The sequence below is a fragment of the Pleuronectes platessa genome, chromosome 21 (assembly GCF_947347685.1).
Source record: "Pleuronectes platessa chromosome 21, fPlePla1.1, whole genome shotgun sequence".
Classification (NCBI taxonomy): Eukaryota; Metazoa; Chordata; class Actinopteri; order Pleuronectiformes; family Pleuronectidae; genus Pleuronectes; species Pleuronectes platessa.
This window is the reverse complement of record NC_070646.1, coordinates 7,328,804-7,347,517: the sequence shown is the minus strand read 5'-3', so window position 1 is coordinate 7,347,517 and position 18,714 is coordinate 7,328,804. Positions and strand designations below refer to the sequence as shown.

Sequence of the window (18,714 nt, the reverse complement as noted above, 5' to 3'; positions counted from 1 at the left end):
CTGACCAGGAGGCACACCGCGAGATGTGGCCCTCTGCCCCCGAGAGGTGGCCCCCGCCTCCCCCACACAGCCCACCTGACAAACCCCCAACTCACCAAATGTTTGACAGCGTGCAGGGAAAAAAAACACAAGGAAAGCCACCAAATGCTTTGTATTTTATTTTGAAATTATTTTTATTATAATGCGTTTTTTTTAATTATTATTATTGTTGGTGTTATTATTGTTATGATTGGTGTATTCCTTTTGTATTTATTTTTTATTGTATCAATATTGTTGCATTTTATGTCACTTCAGATATATGGAAATAAACAACTTATTGGGAAATCTCCAGACGTATTTTTTTAAATAATTTCTATTCAATTTGTATTGTTTCTCAAATACACATATACATGTATACACATCTTAGTTATACATATATATGAGTAGGCTATAGAAACAAATAATCGAAAGACAACATTTAGTGTGAAAAAAAGGATGAGAAAAATAAGAAAATAAAAAATATACATGTTTTCCATATTTACATATATGTTTAAAAATGTAATACAGGTAATTTTTACAAACATATATATCACTTATACTTATTTATTCATTTATACCGGTCTATCGTTATTTTTAGATTTTCTTTGAATTCTTTTTTAAATTTTATTAGTATACTGATGAATCCAAGACATATGACTCTATCTTCTTCATTCTATAATATAATTGTTTTATACTGCAGGTGTAGATCATCAGCTGTTTGGTTCTTACACTTCACATGGATCTATAGTTCGTCCATAATTTGCTCCTGACAAATATTATTACTTCCCAGTTTGACCACAGGCTCTCAAGTGCACCCCAACTTTTACTTTTTTGGGGGACTTTAGCAGCACCTTCAAATCTGAGAAACTATACAGCGCCATCTACAGAAGCTCGGCGGCACTGCTACGTGCAGAAGCAGTTTCACCACTGTACTCCCGGTATGGACCATGCACTGCAATCATCACACCATCAGGAGAAGGTAAAAAAAAAGGTCAATACATCTACGTGATATACACACGAGGAACCAGTCAAACACCTTATTCTTAAAGTTAAAGGAATAAATAAAGGAATACAAAATATTCATATGCCTACTTGTAATCCAGTGTGAATATAAAGGCAGGAAAAAAAGAGTAAAAAAGAAGGATTGAGCTCAATCCAGGTGCAGACCTGACCACACTGAGATGTCCTGAATATTCCCAGGGACAGGATGGTCCGAGTAATCAAAGGAGGATCAAAGGAACACAAATTTAAAAAATACTCTCTCTCTCATTGATTCAAAACTTCCAGTAAACGAGAATATAATTCACAGCGGTTATAATGTCTAATAAATTCACAGATTCCTTTCCTTATTTATCTCCCTCCTCTTCCTTCCTGCCGCTGTGGCAGATACCCACAGACCTCCTCATTTGGACCCACGTTTCTTTTTTTTCCTCTCTTTTTTTGGCGTTGGCGAATCACAAAGTGTTGGCATCTATTGCCTTTGTCTGACAAGTCATCCATATAAGCAAAAAAGGGGGGTCTGCAGAGGGGAGGGGGGGGGGGGGGTTGTGAGAGAGAGAGAGGAGGAGAGAGAGGAGGGGAGGGTTGCAGCTTTTAGAAACCACAGACACAGAGCAAGAGGCTTCATTCCCAACCCTAAAGACCCAGCATCACGCATCCAGCGCGCAAGAGAGAGAAACCCCCGAGAGGTGTGTGTGTGTGTGTGTGTCTGTGCGTGCAGTTTTCTTCGCCGGTTTGCACGCGTGAATCGAGGCCACCAGGATTGAGGAGATACCCGGGCCCCCCCCACTGCACACTGGACCTGCACGTTTCCTTCCGCGGTGTGCTCCTCTGTTCGCTGCTGAGAATTACCTCTGGTCACCCCGGGCTTTGCACAGAACACACCGACGAACTGCGGGTCGAATTTCGGTCATGCTGCGCACCTGCCAAGCCTCCGCTCCTCGACCGGACTGTTGAAGAAGACAGGCAACTTTTGTGGGGGAAGAAGTTGCCATCACATCGCAAATCGTTGGGGGGGCAAACCGAGTCCCTCCATCTAGCAGAATCGCCTCTTTTTCTTCTTCACCTTTTCATCCTCGATAGGAAGGCGAAACGGCGACTTCAGTTGATTATCGGTCTTTCCTTTGCTATCCAATGGATATTCACTGCAAAGCAGACCCCTTCACGGCGATGCACTGTAAGTAGCCTAACCTGAGTTTGTCTCCCACTGCAGCTCTCACATGCACGCGGATGAAAAATAGGAATAAGCAGAAGAAACGTGTCGTTTCTTCATAAAAAAAAATACAAAGGCCCGCCGCAGCGGTTCCTGTGCGCAAAACGCGTCTTTGCGCATTAACAGAACGACAAGTTACGAGCTGTAATAAACTGACACGAGGAAAACAGAGAGAAACGTGGAAACATAAAGCTGCTGCTGGAATAATCGTCCACTGATCATTTCACACTTCTTCCTCTGTGCGAGAATTGAAGCCAAAATGGTGCGTAAATGTCTTTAAGAAATACCACAACACTTGAACACAGGGCAGAGCTGTGCAGAAATTAAACTTGTGATAGTAAACAAAGAACATGCGTTGGCAGGTGCTCAGTCATTTACACGTGCATCAGCCTGCAGCTTCCCGCGCACTCTGTGTGTTTAGGCCTAATAAGTCAGGACTCACATTAGTTACACATCTATTATTCACCTTATCCAAATAACAACCAGCCCCAAAAGTCCATTTCAGGTCCACGTGTTCGTGTGGTTTACTTGTAATTCGTTGGATGTGCGTGAATAATTCATGACCTCTTCATTCACCAAAATAATACGTAATATGAGTAATCAAAGCTCGTTCAATTATTTAAAATGACCGTGCGAGGAAAATGAGGGCTCGTAACTTAATACCAAACATGAGGTGCAACATGGGAAAATATGAAGTGTCTGGGTTTTGACTGTGAGGAACCTTCAAGTACTGAAGACTGAATTAAATTCATGTTAACATTTTTATTTATTTAGCAATTAAATATGAGTTTTGTGTCACATGTTCATCACTGGATTTATGGTGCTTATTGTTAAAAATGCATAATAAATAACAATGGACATTTTGAAAATATAAATGCTGCTTAGGTGTTCAGTGTAATGTGTGTTAATATCATTTAATAATATATCTTGACAATTATTTAAATATTCCAACTGTAATAATTATTTGGAAATTTCAAGTTGAAGATAAATGCCAATTGTAGTTTTTTTTAAAACAGGACAAATGTATGGATAAAAATGTGCAAATATATATTTTGACTATAAGCTGGAGTGTCAATTGCATTTATTTAAATAACAATACAAATATTTGCAATAGATATTAATCAATAAAGTAGTTTTGCTGTGATGTTATCATCTGTGGTTTACATTTTCGTAAATTAAATGACATCCTCCTGTATCTATTAATTATTTAGAATAAGTACTAATGACAGATCAAATATGATAACTTGGTCAGTGAAACACAGAAAAGTGACACCTCACAAATATGACAGTAAACATTCACATAGAATAACAAGAAGAAATTAAATATTTCAATAAAAAACATAATTTTTTTAATAATATTTTCAATGTAGCATCATTCGTGCATTTAAAATAATAAATAAATATAAATCCACCTGCTCCATTAGACTAAGTAGGAAAGTGACCTGTGTTTAATATGATATAATAAAATACTATACTCCACATTAAAAACACAGCCTCCACTCACCTGCACCTTCTCCGTTACGACCTTATGTAATGTTACGGTCGCGCGTGTGCTGCTGTTGTGTCCCACGTAGGGCATGGAGGTGTGAACCAGCTCGGCGGGGTGTTTGTGAACGGCAGACCCCTCCCGGACGTGGTGCGACAGCGGATAGTGGAGCTGGCCCACCAAGGGGTTCGGCCCTGCGACATCTCCCGGCAGCTGCGGGTCAGCCACGGCTGCGTCAGCAAGATCCTGGGCAGGTAATGGCGCAAACTCTGCGGCCGAAGCATTACGCACAGATGAGGGTGTAGAGACTGATGGAAAGGGGGAGCTTGAATCTCCAAAACTCAGCTTTTATCTATCGAATAGATTAAAGTCTTTTTAGAATATATGTCTAGTGCAAGCGGATTTATTGTGGATATTTGTCTTTTGGGAAGAAAAAAAAGAAGCAGAGCAGGTTTTAGAGTTAGATGTGTCTTAACGGATGCATGGATGCGTTTACCTTGAATTTTAATTGCTCTTTAAGCATGTTTGTGTTTGTTTTTAACGTTTAAAGTGACGATTCTACTTATAAAACATCCATAATTCATGTTTTGCTAAAGAAAAGTTTGACTTGTGTAGACTCTTTTGTTTAAACACCTCACAAGCTTATCACCCATTTGCGTAATATTGAGTTTGCAAAAATATTTAAGGCATGTGTTGTGGGGAGCTCTCCAAAACATTGTGCGTTAAATATTTCAAACAATTGCAGTCTGGTTGGATATTGCAGATACTATGAGACTGGCAGCATCAAACCAGGGGTGATCGGTGGCTCCAAACCTAAAGTGGCCACGCCGAAGGTGGTGGACAAAATCGCAGACTACAAGAGACAGAATCCCACCATGTTCGCCTGGGAGATCAGAGACCGGCTGCTGGCAGAGGGCGTCTGCGACAACGACACCGTTCCCAGCGTCTCGTCAATTAACAGGTAGGAAATAAAACGTGAAAAATATTTATGCAGAATGTGGATATTCCGATTTCGGTTTCATTTGCAAATGGTGCAGGGTTTTAACGGTCTAATACGGAGCGCGCACTGGTAACCGTGCATCCCAGTGTCACTGTGCAGGGCGCACCACGCACGCCCACCATGCGCACAGCAGAATATTGTTGTTTGACCAACTTTGTGCTGCCCGGCACGTCGAGGCTTCAGCCCCGCTGGTCTCTGAGGTGCAATTCAATCTCTCACACCAAACTCCCTCAACAATCAGCAGTACATCCAGGACTGAGTGAATCTGTCGAGATGAAAACCGATCAATATTCGGTGACCAGATCCCGTGGCGCTATAAAGCAGGCCAGTTTTCTTTAGCACATCTAATGTGTTGGAGAAGGCTGCTGAACACACACACACACACACACACACACACACACACACATAGAAAGATAGAGAGGAGAGAGAAATACATGGCTTTTGTGCAAGATGTAATTTAGAAGAAATGGAGTGAGGAGGATAACTGGAGGGAGATGCCATTTGTTAAATGTTGCATCGTGTGAAAATAAGGTCACGAAGAAGAAAATGTATATTTTCTAATGAGGCCAAAATTGAGCCTTAAAAATCACTTTCTTTCCAAGATGCTAATTTGAAATCCTTGCATTAAAATTGTAAGTGCTGCAGCCTAATTAATACTGATACAACATCATTAAGATGCATGGAGGTGCGATTGCAATTTTGCATTAAGCGTGCCATTAAAACAGTAAAAAAATAATGAAACTAAATCATCTCAGACTAACATCTTTCAGCTTTCTTAAAGAAAGTCCTTGTGGTTTGAGAGTGGATGCTGCAGGAGGACCCAGGACACCCCCTCGCTCACCCTCACCACCACCTCACCCTCCACCCCACCAGCAACCCCCCCCCCCCCCCCCCCACCAGAGATCCCTGGTGATGAACTTTGGTTAAGAGGCACTGTTCCATAGAGCCAGCATCAGCATTACATTTTAATGAGCTGATGGGAGAGAGCGCGGACAGCTCCGCACAAGACATCTTTTAAATAGAGAAAGGCTGAAGAAAATTCATTTCATGCTTCGTGGCTGCTTAAAAAGCCCCATTTAAGGAGGCTCAGACACATGTATGTGATAAATTCAAAATGTACATTAATATCATTAAAAGGGGCCTTAAGATTTTTTTTTTTTTCTTCGATTCCAATTAAAGCTTTCTATTTTGGAGCAGGGAGGGAGGGAGGGCATGGGGGGTGAGAATAAGAAGCCTTGTGTGTCTTTGTTTATGTGGCAAATTAAATTGTGAACACAAAGAGCTGTAATTCTATCAGCCACGTATGAAAGCTACTTTGAATTTCTATTATGGCTTAATGCTGAATTATTTTTCTATTTTTTTTTGAGCAGAGGAAATGTTAATACTTCAATGTGGTGCTGTGCAGTCTGGTGACACACACACACACACACACAGTCAGTGACACATGCACACAAATGAGACGACACAAGCGTTTGTTTTGATTTAGCTGCAGCTAAATATTTCAATGCATGATGGAATTCCTAAAGGAGCAGTCGGTGAAAAATCAATGAAAACATCACAGTGGCAGATTTTGCTCCACATGATCTGAAGTAAAGAGAAAAAGTCATGTTTTGTTTGTGTCCTAAAAATAAACGAGAAGGTTCAGTGGGGCTTTCCAGCTTAAGACAATTCAGAAAAAAGAAAAGAAAGAACCACTGGAGCCAGTCTTTTCCAGTTGGGTGGCTGCGACTGGGGCCAGCCATGGGTTTCTGTGGCAGACGGTCTGACCTCGGGTCTGTTGACAAAAGAGGACGCTCCATTTAAACACCTTTCCCCCTGCATGCATTATTAAATGCTACCGAGATAGTGTTGTACTACATGTCAGGGCCACCACCAACAACCAACAAGTAACGCTACCCTGCTGCCAGAGATGAAAAAAAAAAAAAAAGGTCCTCAATGGTGCTTGATATTATTGATTCAGAAGTAAAGCAATTTTAATATTTCTTCAGGGGATTTTCAGCAAGAGCCAGGCCATTAATTCATTCTCCCAAATTGCTTATTCAATATCACGAACATGGATACCAAATAAAGTCTTTGGATTTATGTAGCACGCACGAGTCAAGGGGTCGAATAACTGTTATGGGGAGAAGTGAAAAAAATTAAAACATCAATATGCGCTCTGTGGAAGAGCTTGATGTTAGGTAGCTCTGCCTCCAAGGGGAGTTCTCTCTTTTTTTCCATTTGTGACAGTGTTGGATTTATTCCTCTGCAGCCTCCTGGCACCAGAAACATCAATATCCAAATCATGGGTGTATTTTGTGGTTTAAAAATCGTAATTTGGCTGCTAAATATTGCCTGAGCGAGAAAATCCTTCCATTCCGCTGAAGTAAAATCAGCAGAAAATTTAGAACAACTGATCTGAATCTGAATCAGCTTTAAAAGGTGCTATAGTCCTCACCCGGCCTCTTCCCCCCCATGCTCTCTAAAATAGCCCCTGTGGCGTACATGATGAATAGTTTTAAAGTTTACAAATTATTGTGACAGCTCCCTTTCTCCCCAAGTGCCATTCAGATTAAAGGAATCTAATGCTGGCGTAAGCTAGTGCAAGGCAATAAGGAACTATTGCTTTCCTGTCACATATAATTTATAGCTTTCTATTTGCATCTGTTTGCCCGTGTGACTAATCCCCAACTTTTTCTCCCCGAGCCCCGATCAATACAACCTCATCCACGCTGGCACACAGGGGCCGCTGGTTTCCTACAGAGATGTTTGATCTGGGGGAAGCAAAAAGGGCTATTGCAAACGCCCCCCCCCCCCCTGTGAAACCCCCTTCCACAGAGGGGAAGAGAGGGAGGGCGAGGAGTGGGTGTGTGGGGAGGGGGCTGATTAGTGTGGGCCAGGTAGAGGCAGTGAAGCCGATCATTGAGGTGAATTGATGTGATTTCATGCTTTGTTTGCGAGATCACTCAGACCAAAAGTGCAATGAAGACTTTTCTCCACATCTCACCTTTAAGGTAGAGCCGCTGACCAGATTCCCTTTTCCCTCCGCGTATGAGTTGTGCCGGATATCTTCATCACACAGGATCTCCATAGTGGCCGAAACAGTTTGCAGGATGAGAAACGGGCCGTAGCAAAGCAGTAGTGACAGTTGTGTTTTCTTTGTGTTTCCTCTGCAGGATCATCCGAACAAAAGTCCAGCAGCCTTTCCATCCATCTCCTGACGGCTCGTCCCTGTCAGCGCCGGGCCACACTATAGGTAAATATATATATGAGCATGTATACAAGCATGCAGGTTGCAAGGAGGGTTGTGTTTTTGTGCGTTTTTTTGTTAGTCTGAAGGATTACGCAAAAAGTAGAGGATGCATTCCTAGGAAACTTGGCAGAAGGATGTGCTATGAGTCATGAAAAGTAATTTAATGTTGGTGGAATTATTTTTCCCTTGCTTTAACATTGTGCGATACAGCGTTTTAGGCGTTTTCAGCATTTTCCCGGATTTCTCAGAGAATAATTCCTGGATCTTGATGGGAAATAATCTGTCATGTTTGAGGACTATTTATGAGTTTATGCAATTTGGTGCAGATCCAATACAAATCTGGATTTAGTGAATTTAAATGGGGTTTGATAAGGGGACTGTTGGGCCTTGGCAGAGACACTGTACTTATTTTTTTATTTTTTTCTCCTCAGTACCAAACACAATCTCACCGCCTGTAACCAGCGTCTCCAATGACCCTGCAGGATCCTACTCCATCAATGGCATTCTGGGTATCCCACGATCCAACGGTGAAAAGAGGAAAAGAGATGAAGGTAAGAAAGTTTCTTGTCATAAGGCGTGAGAGAGAGAAAAAAAAATAAAAAACACTGCTTAAGTTTAGGACTAGCAGACAGAATAAATCTAAAAAATAAAAAACAAAAGGAAGCGTTATGCTGCAAAAACCCACTTTGCTGAGTTTGCAATAACAAGCATTAAAGAACCTGCTTCAGTTCCAGAAGATGACCCTTATAAAACACCTGCGTCTGAACTCTGTTACACCGCTGTGTCAATCTGCCAAGGAGTCTTTTGATTTGAAGACACGACCTCCGCTGTTGTCTCCTGCAATTAATCTTTATGGAAGTGATTAAAGGGCTTTAGATAATTACATGTCAAGATGATGTAGCCAACCACCCAGGTCAGTCAAGAGAGCCGCTATCAAGCTCTGTGGAGGGCTTCTCTTCTTCTTCCCCGCACCCCCCCCTCCCCTACAAAAGTGGTTCCACTTGTGCTGCTGCAGAAGTAGCAGGTTAGTGGATATAAGGGGGCCTGAGGCGATGTAGATTATTGGTTCTGTAAGCAATAGGCTTCCTTAATGTCACTACATAAGCAGCTGATGAGAATAGCTAAACAGATGCACTCGTGTTACGAGGCGTGCGCGGGTGTGGAGGGATGATGGGGCTGCTGGAGAAGGGGCAGTTATCTCAAACAGGGCCGGGGAACGAGTGCCTTATTTCGGCAGTGCTCGGGAATGAGAGCTAATCAGAGCACGGCGGCAGTTTGCATAGCGTTCTCTTTGTTCTGGCGTCGGCTGAGAAGCGCAGGGGTTTGCTGGGATATTGAGTGGAATTGATGTTTTATGTGCGTGCGGGGAGGGAGGGGATGACTAATGGCCTGTCAGAGGTAGATTTCCTGGCAAAGATATAAAAACCAGCATGACGTGGACATGGCAAATGACATAATCAAGTCTTTCCCCCTGAAAGATATGCAGTCGCGGCGGCATAATGCAAACGTCTGGTATTTTCAAGGGTTCATTTTCAGTCGTTGGAGGACCTCTCATATTAGCCAGGGTGTAATGTCTAGTCACCGAATGATAGAATGCACACATTTCTATGCAGATTGCTGGTGAAGGGCAAAGAGGTATTAAAGGGCATGGAGAGGACTAAGGTGTGTGTGTGTGTGTGTGTGAGGAGGAGAGCTGGCCCAGTTTGTGGAGGTCTTCCAGGTGACAGCGCCATGTTTCTATGGCTATTCAGTCTCAAATGATTCCCCTGATGTGCTGCCATTTATGTGATTTAGGTGCTCGGCCGGTATTACGATGAAAGAGAAGAAAGCTCTGTGTGCGTGTGTGTGTGTGTGCGGATGGAGGTGTGTGTTCACCTGTGTGTTTATGTCAGGGTAGGACATGTACTCGTGGTGGAGGGGGTGGGGTGGTTCTTATATACTCTCTCAACAGCCAGCTGGTGCCTACCTGCAGAACCACGGGGTCGGGGATACTTTATCTTTCCAAAACATAAACCGCAGGCATTGACCACACACACACACACACACACAAACACAAGCACACGCACACATATACATCCACACACACACACACACACACGGCTGCAAAAGCAATGTCTCGCCTCTAGCCACAGTTTGTAAGAATAGTATATTATGAACAAAGTTACCCTGTGGACACTGTTGTCCTGTTGCTGTCTTCTCAAGTGAACCTCGCCAAAATAAAACGCCCGGATTCCAACATTTGGTAACTGTTGGGGCAGAATGTCCTCTGAAACTGAACCGTAACATTGTGTGCTATGATCTTAGTGTTTTGAGACAGTTGAGATGTTTGTAATCTTTGCAACCATTTAGTTTTGGTGGAAATGGAGTACTCTTGTTTTGAAAGGTTTCAGCGCCACAGTTTTTTGTATGTGGGCCTATATTACAATGTAGGGTTATTCTTGTGGGTGAAGCGTTGAAGGAAAATAATCACATATAATTGGACTGTTTAATCAAATTAATTCATGAGTACAAAATTGAAGTCTTTAACCACGTTTGAGGAATGTGTGTGGAAGCATCAACCGGGGCCGTAGCATTTAAAACACAGGTAGGGACTTATTAGGTGGAAATTAAGTGTCATCAGAAATTAATACTTTTATTTTGAAATGTAGGCCATTGCTTCAGTATGTCATAACCTGTGGCAAGTATGGCCCCAAATAACCATGTGTTGATGTAATTGGGTATTACTGACAGAAAATCATTACAGATAACGTATTTGTCACCAATTGTTTTAATGAGGCTGGCTTTCTTTGGTTCTATTCATGAATTTGTCAACATTAACATATTTTTGTATGTTATAATCATTAGCTTACTGGTAAGACTTTTTCATTCACCGAAACAAAGAGATATAAATTCTCAAATTAAATCGTCGAGCAGTCAGAAGCACGTCTTCGCTGCTATCTCACTGCTTCATGGTCTCTTTGTCTTCTTTTTTTTGTTGTAGCCTTGTTTGCGTGTTTTGCGTCACTCAGTAGGAAGAAGTCTACAGTCAGTTAATGCTCGGATTAAATTTCCTCCCAGCGCCGCGGCTCGCCTGAGTCCTACTTAACTTGGTAAGCCTCATGATGATTATGGCACAAGCAGTCATTACCAAGGCCCCGAAAAACAGGAACAAAAATGAGCGAAGGCAAGGGTAGAGGAATGGAGGGGAAGGGTTAGGGAGGGGAGTGGGGGGGGGGGGGGGTAGCTCGCTGTGCAACACAAGCTGCGCCGGTGAAATGGATTGGCTGCGTCGCCCGGAGTATTTGTTTTTAGGCAGTGGCGGTGGCTCGCTGCCAAGCCGGGGCCGACAGCTCCTGAGTTTCCAAGTCAGCAGTGCCCTTAAAAAGAAAGGTCCCCCCCCCCCATTACAGGAGGGATGTAGAGATAATGTGGTGTGACACACGTTATGTACACTGGGTCTCGGCGAGAGGGGCTGCGGGGACACAGGTGTCATAAGAGCCATTAATTTGCTACTGTCACGTGTTACTGCAAATTAAAAGTAGCATGTTACACTTGGCAGCCATTGTTGCGGCGGGGCAGAGAGGGAGAGAGAGAGAGAGAGACCCCTGGAGATGGTGTCTTCGGTGACCACAGCTGTCCGCGCGCTTTACAACCTGACGTACAGTATATTAGAATTTGCAATCCTGCAGAGAAAAGCTATTACCTGACAGATTAACATCCAAGCGCCCCGACACCCGCCTCACCTCTGCGTCCCAGCCCCCCCCACCACACACCCACCACTGACACGGCGGGCTCCCGGAAAAGACAAAGGAGAATCTCAAGCTTCTTCTCCGAGGGCGAGCCGAGCATCTTCCATTGAGGCGTCTCGTGTTTAAGCACAAATCTGCTTTCAAGGGTGTTTCTGTTCACCTCCTTGTTATCGGAGAATGTGCGAGAGAGCTGAATTGACCTGCTTGGAGGTCTGTAGAGAACTATGCAGTGTCCATGAAGTGTGTCCGGCCTTTTCAAAGTCACGTCCCACGTCTTTTCAGAGTGGCCCCGCAAAACCGCACAATCGGGGCCGGTAGCCGACTCTTAATTTTTGGCGATTCTGAATCCGAAACGCTTTGTGTCGACCTTTCTTCTTGATTTATGGGCGAAACACCGAGAGAGAAATTTCGTGTTAAGACGATCATCATATATTTCGCGAGCCAACAACAATAGCTGGTGGCAGTCAGAATGGATGTGATTCTGTGCTTCAGTAGCTGTTGAATTAATTATTTCTCGTCTCTGAGCGTCATGAGGGCTGAGCGCGCGCACGGATGGAGATGAGTGATGGAGCGAGCCGCCGTCACACCCCGCTCTGTGTATCAGCATCTGTTTGGGGGCGAGAGGGAGAATCAACAGAGGAGCTGAGGGGTGCATTGAAATGTCAGCACCTCATCGCAGCGTCCAAATTAGATTAATAAAGCTTTTAAAAGCTTTGAGACATCGCAGCCTAAACTGTCCCTCTCTGACTCCTAATTGCTTCGTTTATAAAGTGTAAGTTTATTTTAAAAAAGAAACAGTTTCTCAAAACCAAAGGTGACGTCTTCACGTTTCCAAATCCTCTAATTCATTAATTGATTACACATTTTTTGATCAATGACTCTTTTTTCCCCTTTACCCTATAATCCCTTCCAGCGCTAATCACGGCTCCTCTGTGATGCTGATTTCATTTATGTTTACATAATCAAAACATTCAATTAGAAAAGCAAAATGCAGCTGAGTTCATCCAATTTGATGCAAATGAGTTTTAATTTGATTTCATTTAGCCAGGAATTGAACCAGGCGGGAAATGATGGAGGTGTATTATTGTGAAATGCATAACAATGTGTTGAGGGAACGAGAGCGTATGTATGTCGACATGTTATTTAAACAAGGAGCAGACTTTTGGGAAGGGAGGCCGGGGGAGTGGGGGGGACTTTTCTGTGACCTTAAGGCGCCAGCTGAGCTCCTCGTGCTTCTAACAAGTACTTAGACAATCAGTTTTAATTTGCTCGAAAGCGTTTAGACTTTTACTTTGAAATCCTCCTCCTCAGACTTCTCAGAGAGCAAAACGACTACTCCTCTTCAGTCTGCGCTTCGTTTGTGACGATTCTTCTGTTTCTGTTTGGCGCGTAGTCGATCAGACTCCCAGACCCCGGAGTTGTGTCGGCTAAAGGCCTCCCGCCGGGGGTCGTGACCCCAGGGTGCCGAACCCGCAGAGAGGAGTCGGCTTCTTAGAGCTGGTTATCTGATCTGATAGACGCTGCTCCCTCGTTACCGGAGTGTTAATACCTACCGATGTCAGGATGAATACGCTCGACTCCCTTGATGATCGATAAACAACCACAGAGCAGGACAAGCATGTAACGCACCAACAAAAGCCACTGTGGTCAAAGATTAGTATCACTGCTGCATAATGGGCACGTTTGGAAATGTCCAAATATTGAATCTGACTTGAATTGACGCTAATAGACACTTAAAAGCACATGAAGACGAGTGTTTCTCTTTAACAATACATATTTGTGAGCATTATCAAAATCGGATTAATACATTTAAATAATAATAACTAAGTTTGTGGGCGCATCAACTGGTGTGCATTCAAACACCTAACCTCATGTTTTTCATGTGTCAAACCATCTTTGTTACCTCCAGACACAAATGATCATATCTATTGGTTGGCTTTAGAGAAAGATTCTGGTTTGACTTATTATGGTGGTTAAAGTCAGGGAATGACAGAAGTCATGATAGGAACAATAGAACGCCAGCTGTCGACAGGAAACAGTTAATTCACAACCCCCTGTGTTACCCGATGGACAGCAGTGATAATTTATACAACTGCTAGAGGACGTTGTCACTTATGTCTTGGGAACAACAACTAGAAAATGGTCAAAACAAATACGTTAAATTGATCCACGCCCCTTGATTCTGCATAATTAGGCTGCACGGATATATAATTGTCTCCAGAATCATCTTCATCCACATCCACTGATTTGTCAGGTGGGACTCATTGACTGGGAGGGCAACTGGGACTGCCGTCGCTCTGAGTGGGAGGACGAGTGCGTAGGTTGACCCGGGACGGTTTGTCTTGTGCGTGGGAAGTGTATTCCTCACTGGTGAAAGAGAAATATGGCGAGGGTGGGTATTGATCAGATGTTGTGGCTCCGGCCGGCTGATGGAGAGTAATTAATGGCTCTATTTGCTTTGGTAGCAAAGAGAACAATCGAGTTTGATAAAGTGACAAGCGGCGGCTAAAGGAGGTGAGGGCCATAAAACAAGCTGAATATTCAAGCTGAGGTGTAAACATGAGGAACTGATCTGGTGTCAGTTTACAGCTGTGCAGCAGAAATATGGGGGAAAATACACTTAGTTTGTTTAAAGTTCAAATGAATGAAGGCAACAGAAACTGTGATTTGGAAGTTTAACACGTGGTGTCAAAAAGTGACACAATGTTAACGTGAGACAGTTTAAAACAAAAAGAACACGTCTATGATACAAATGTGACAAGAAAGGGAGATTCCCCTTTTTAAATCCTGTGCTCCTACCAGTGGAACATTTTCAAGTTTCCAGTGAATTTGTCTAAATTTTGGGGAAATTTGTACAGAATGAGGCACAAAACATCTGGAATATGTTCGTCCTGATGTAAAGGTGCAGCTACTTTCACATTGTGTTTGATTACATCACTCAGTATCCTGGACCTTCATAGAAAGGTTGTGACTCGGATACTGAAAATCATGTATCTCCACAATATCTTCTTTCAATAAACTATGAATACATCCTTGGATTTTAAAGCTTTAATCCAGTGAATGTTGAAGTGGTTTTATGTTCATGTAGAAAGTCGGATCATTTTTTCTGGCTCCACCAAAACGTCACAAAATGTATAGACTGGATTTAAGGAAGTTGAGGAAGAAACTTAAAAGGTAAATCTAGAGTTTACTGGGACAAATTATGTAACGTTTGGGGGGGTAAAGCGACAGTGATCTCTTTCAACATAAAACCAAAACTTATAATCCATACACAACACCGTGTGAAACACTGGAATAAGTTTTATATGAGGTAACACAAGGACAAGTTTCACTGCTCCAGTAAAAATGGATTCATTGACCGGCCCTTACTGAAAGAATGCAAATGGAAAAACAGAAACCTTTGATTTTTCATTATGACGTAGACAAAGGAACTCGTGACCGATTCCCGATCCACTTAATGGGATCATTATCGGCACCGATAACGATTCGGTTTATCGGATCGTGCATCGCTTGTAAATAAGTCCTGACGCGGTCGTCCGTGCAGTGGGTACAGAAAAAAAATGTTAACAAGATATTGTTGGCAAACTCATAACTTGTTTATTACTATAACTATCAGCACAATTTGAGGTTACACACGGCTGCAAGCGCTCCGATACACACTCATACACACTCTCACACACACACACACACAATCTCTCTTTTATAGCTCCTCCGGCTCTCCCAAAGAGAGTCGGGTTCATTCTCTGGCCTCAGCCTGTGAAAAAAGGTCAAGCAGCAGAATAGGATGGCAATAACCCTTCCAAATGGTACTATCACACAGACATGATTGATCAATTGAATTCCATGGCAGAGAAAAATGTGGGATTAAGTAGAGTATTATACGCACAATGAGTTGAGGCATGATGTTCATTTCAAGTTCATTTCAGCTCCCTCTTGCCACCAGATCAGGCAATCAATAGGGGCCTTGCATATCATATATCACCACTCTCCCACTGAGGGGAGAACATAATCTGCAGCAAATTTAGAATGACAGATTTGTAAGGGAGCTGAAGCTTTGTGGGATCTGGGGAGGAGACCAAGCAGACACGGCCGCTGCAGCCAAGGAGAGGCTGAGGGGGGGTGATGGGAGGATAAAAAAAAAAGAAAAAAAGGGAGGGATGGATGGAGGTATGGTAGGACGGTCTGTAAGAGGGCTTCAAAGCGTCGCACACGAGCGATACCCGGGTAAAGCTAAGGCATCCTTCTCTCCCAGCAGTTGGGTAATCAGGTCAGGAGACGGGAGGAAATTCCCGTGTTTGGAGAGCAGGATGATTGAACTAGCCTGTGCGGTTTTATTCAGGCTCTTGTCCTCCGCCGCTGTTTCCAAATGGAACCGCACACTCGCCGGGAATGAAAGCGGTATTGAATTGTAAAAGGGAAATTGTGCCTTTAAAAAAAAAACCTGCTCTTGATTTCACCGAGCACCAGGAGAAGAGGGAGAAAAAAAGAATAGGCCCTAAAACGGAATAGCTGCTGTTTTCATCAGTATACATGGACGCCACGACATGAATATATCCGCACGCGATCGTAATCCATCAATTACCAGAGGGCTTTCAGATCATGGTGGTGTTAATACTGTGGGGTGGTGCAGGTAAAAGTCTGTATGATGTAGCCAGTGGCTCACGACAGCCATTAAAAGGTGAAAAAAAAAGAAAAACCTGCACTCCATTCTTTTCTGTCCTCCTCGGGTCCCCCGCAGAGGTGGTAACAGAAAAAAAACATGAGGAGAATATAAAGTGCATAGCTTGAAGTCAAGGCCAGCTTCCCCGGGGTCAGTGTCTCGACTGTTGCTCTCTCTTCTTGTAGATGGTTCAGATGGTTCTGGCCCAAACAGTGATTCTCAGGGTAGTGTGGAGAGTTTACGGAAACACCTGAGGGCCGATGCCTTCACCCAGCAGCAGCTGGAAGCGTTGGACCGGGTCTTTGAGCGTCCTCCGTACCCTGACGTCTTCCCCACGCCGGAGCACGTCAAGCCGGAACAGGTTAGTAACTCTGAAGCTCGCCATTTTTTTTTTTATTCTCATGAACAAAAACATCAAAATAAGACTCGTACCTCTGCCAAGGCCCAACAGTTCCCTAATGCAACCACATTGAAATTCACTAGACTGCACCAAATCGCACCCACTGACAAATATCAGTCCCATAAAAATGCCTGATTCTTTGCATCAAGATCCATTAATCCATTAATAAAAATCTTGCAATGTTAAAGTGGGAAAAAAGAATCAGATCTGTACCATATTTGAAAGGCTTCTTCCCTGATTCATAACGAATCCGGCCACCAAGTTTCACGTTCATCCATTGGGTCGTTTTTGCGTAATCCTGCAAAACAGACAAACCTACGCAGATGAAAACATAACCTCCTTCACAGAGGTTAAACTGTGCATGTGATGCTGAAATCGAGCATTTAAAAAAAAAAAACACCTTTGTCAGAAATATTCCCAAACCGAGAGCTAATTAAACGAATGCCTGAGATGGCCGAGCTCTGGATTAGACGCCGGCGTGTGTGTGTAATGCTGTCGGGATCAAAAGGGAAAAACTCCCACACACCGTATTGATTTTGTGATGAAAAACACATTCCTGGTATCCCCTATAATTGAGAATAACAGTAAGGCAACACGAAATTAATCGATACCTAGATTTTTCTTCATCCTTGCTGTGTTATTCAACTGCTGCTTCTCTTTGTTGTTTAGTCTACGGCTGTCGAAAGGCGATTTTTGGGAAGAAAATAGATGCATTCAACATTTGCAAACACCCTTTGATATTAAAAGCACAGTCGCCATCCATCCTCATTTAAAAAAAAAATTTGGAAGCATTGGGGGAACAGCCATCCAACCCCCCCACACAAAACGACATCCAGAAACCCCTGCTTGTTAAAAACTCCAGCCTTATTACAATGGATAACCTTTATTTACTTTCATTATACTATTAAACAACAAGAGACTATTAATTTCTCCCACCAAACTACGAGTCGGACCCATAAAGCAAAAAGCAGTCGCCCTAATTGAGTTCATTTTAATTTCTCTCCAATCGGGGCGAATTACGCAGGTGATAAATCAGTGGGACAGGCCTCACCTCCAGAAGAGGGCCTAATTTGCAGCTAATTACAAAACTGATTTCTACTGGAAGATCAATACCAAAACGAATTGGAAATGACTTGCAATCACAAAGAACGTCAGGGGGAGTATTAAAAGGCATGGGGAAAAGGGTGAGACTAGAAAAAAAAAAAAGGGGGCCAGCAAGGAGGGGGGGGGGGGATTGGGGGGGAAGAGGCCAAGAACAGTCCAGAAAAATCAGCTTTAATTTAATGCAATATTAATCAGAGCACTTTCCCCCCCGTCATGGGTGCCTCGCGTTCTTTTTTTTCTTCTTTTCCTTCCTCCACTGGAAAATGTGGCCCTATTAGCCAGTGTCTGGGTTCTGTAGCGGGGCATTAAAAACCCATTCTGGAGATGCAAAACTCAATGGAGTCACCCCTCCCACACTTCTGCTAGCCATTTGGTCATCCCATTCAGACCTATCTTTTCAGTCCCCCCCCCCCCACACACACCCCCCTGCCCTTTATCTGCATGATAAAACGTCTGTTTGGCGTCTGAAGCCTCCCAGAATAGAGGAAAACATCCGACATTCTGCCAGCGAACAGTTGTAGCGGACAATTAGAGTTTATCGGCGATAGCGGCAGACAAGAGCGGGGTCACGGGCGCCCCCCCCCCCGGTGGGAGCTCGGCCCACTGAAACCACTCAGGCTCACTCTGGGCTTTTGGACAAACATTGTCAACACTCAGACTCCGGAAGTCTCATCTCATTAAAAAAAAAAACTGCTAACATCTGCCGTGAGTGTCTCTGAGTGGATTCACAAAGGGAAACATGATGATGAAAGGGAAGCTGGGAAGGGATTAGTTCTTAAATGAGTGGATCTCTGTGTTTTTAATTCAATGATCGGTTCACCCACGTTACAAAAAGACGTTTTGGTTTTTATCTGCTGAGGCTTTCGGAGATGAT

At 43.3% G+C, this 18,714-nt stretch overlaps 1 protein-coding gene across 2 annotated transcripts in view; it reads left to right on the top strand.

Annotated features, from left to right (window-relative positions):
• The first annotated feature begins 2,145 nt into the window (after positions 1–2,145).
• Positions 2,146–18,714, top strand: part of pax2b (paired box 2b) — a 28,596-nt gene continuing 12,027 nt past the window's right edge. Inside the window, exons 1-6 of one of the 2 annotated variants that reach the window (XM_053413851.1) lie at positions 2,146–2,194; positions 3,805–3,970; positions 4,480–4,677; positions 7,872–7,951; positions 8,380–8,499; positions 16,522–16,697. In XM_053413851.1, the coding sequence (XP_053269826.1) occupies positions 2,152–2,194; positions 3,805–3,970; positions 4,480–4,677; positions 7,872–7,951; positions 8,380–8,499; positions 16,522–16,697 (783 nt within the window). In that variant the 5' untranslated portion in view covers positions 2,146–2,151. The remainder of the gene's footprint in view (positions 2,195–3,804; positions 3,971–4,479; positions 4,678–7,871; positions 7,952–8,379; positions 8,500–16,521; positions 16,698–18,714) is intronic. The other variant, XM_053413850.1, reaches the window with a different exon arrangement.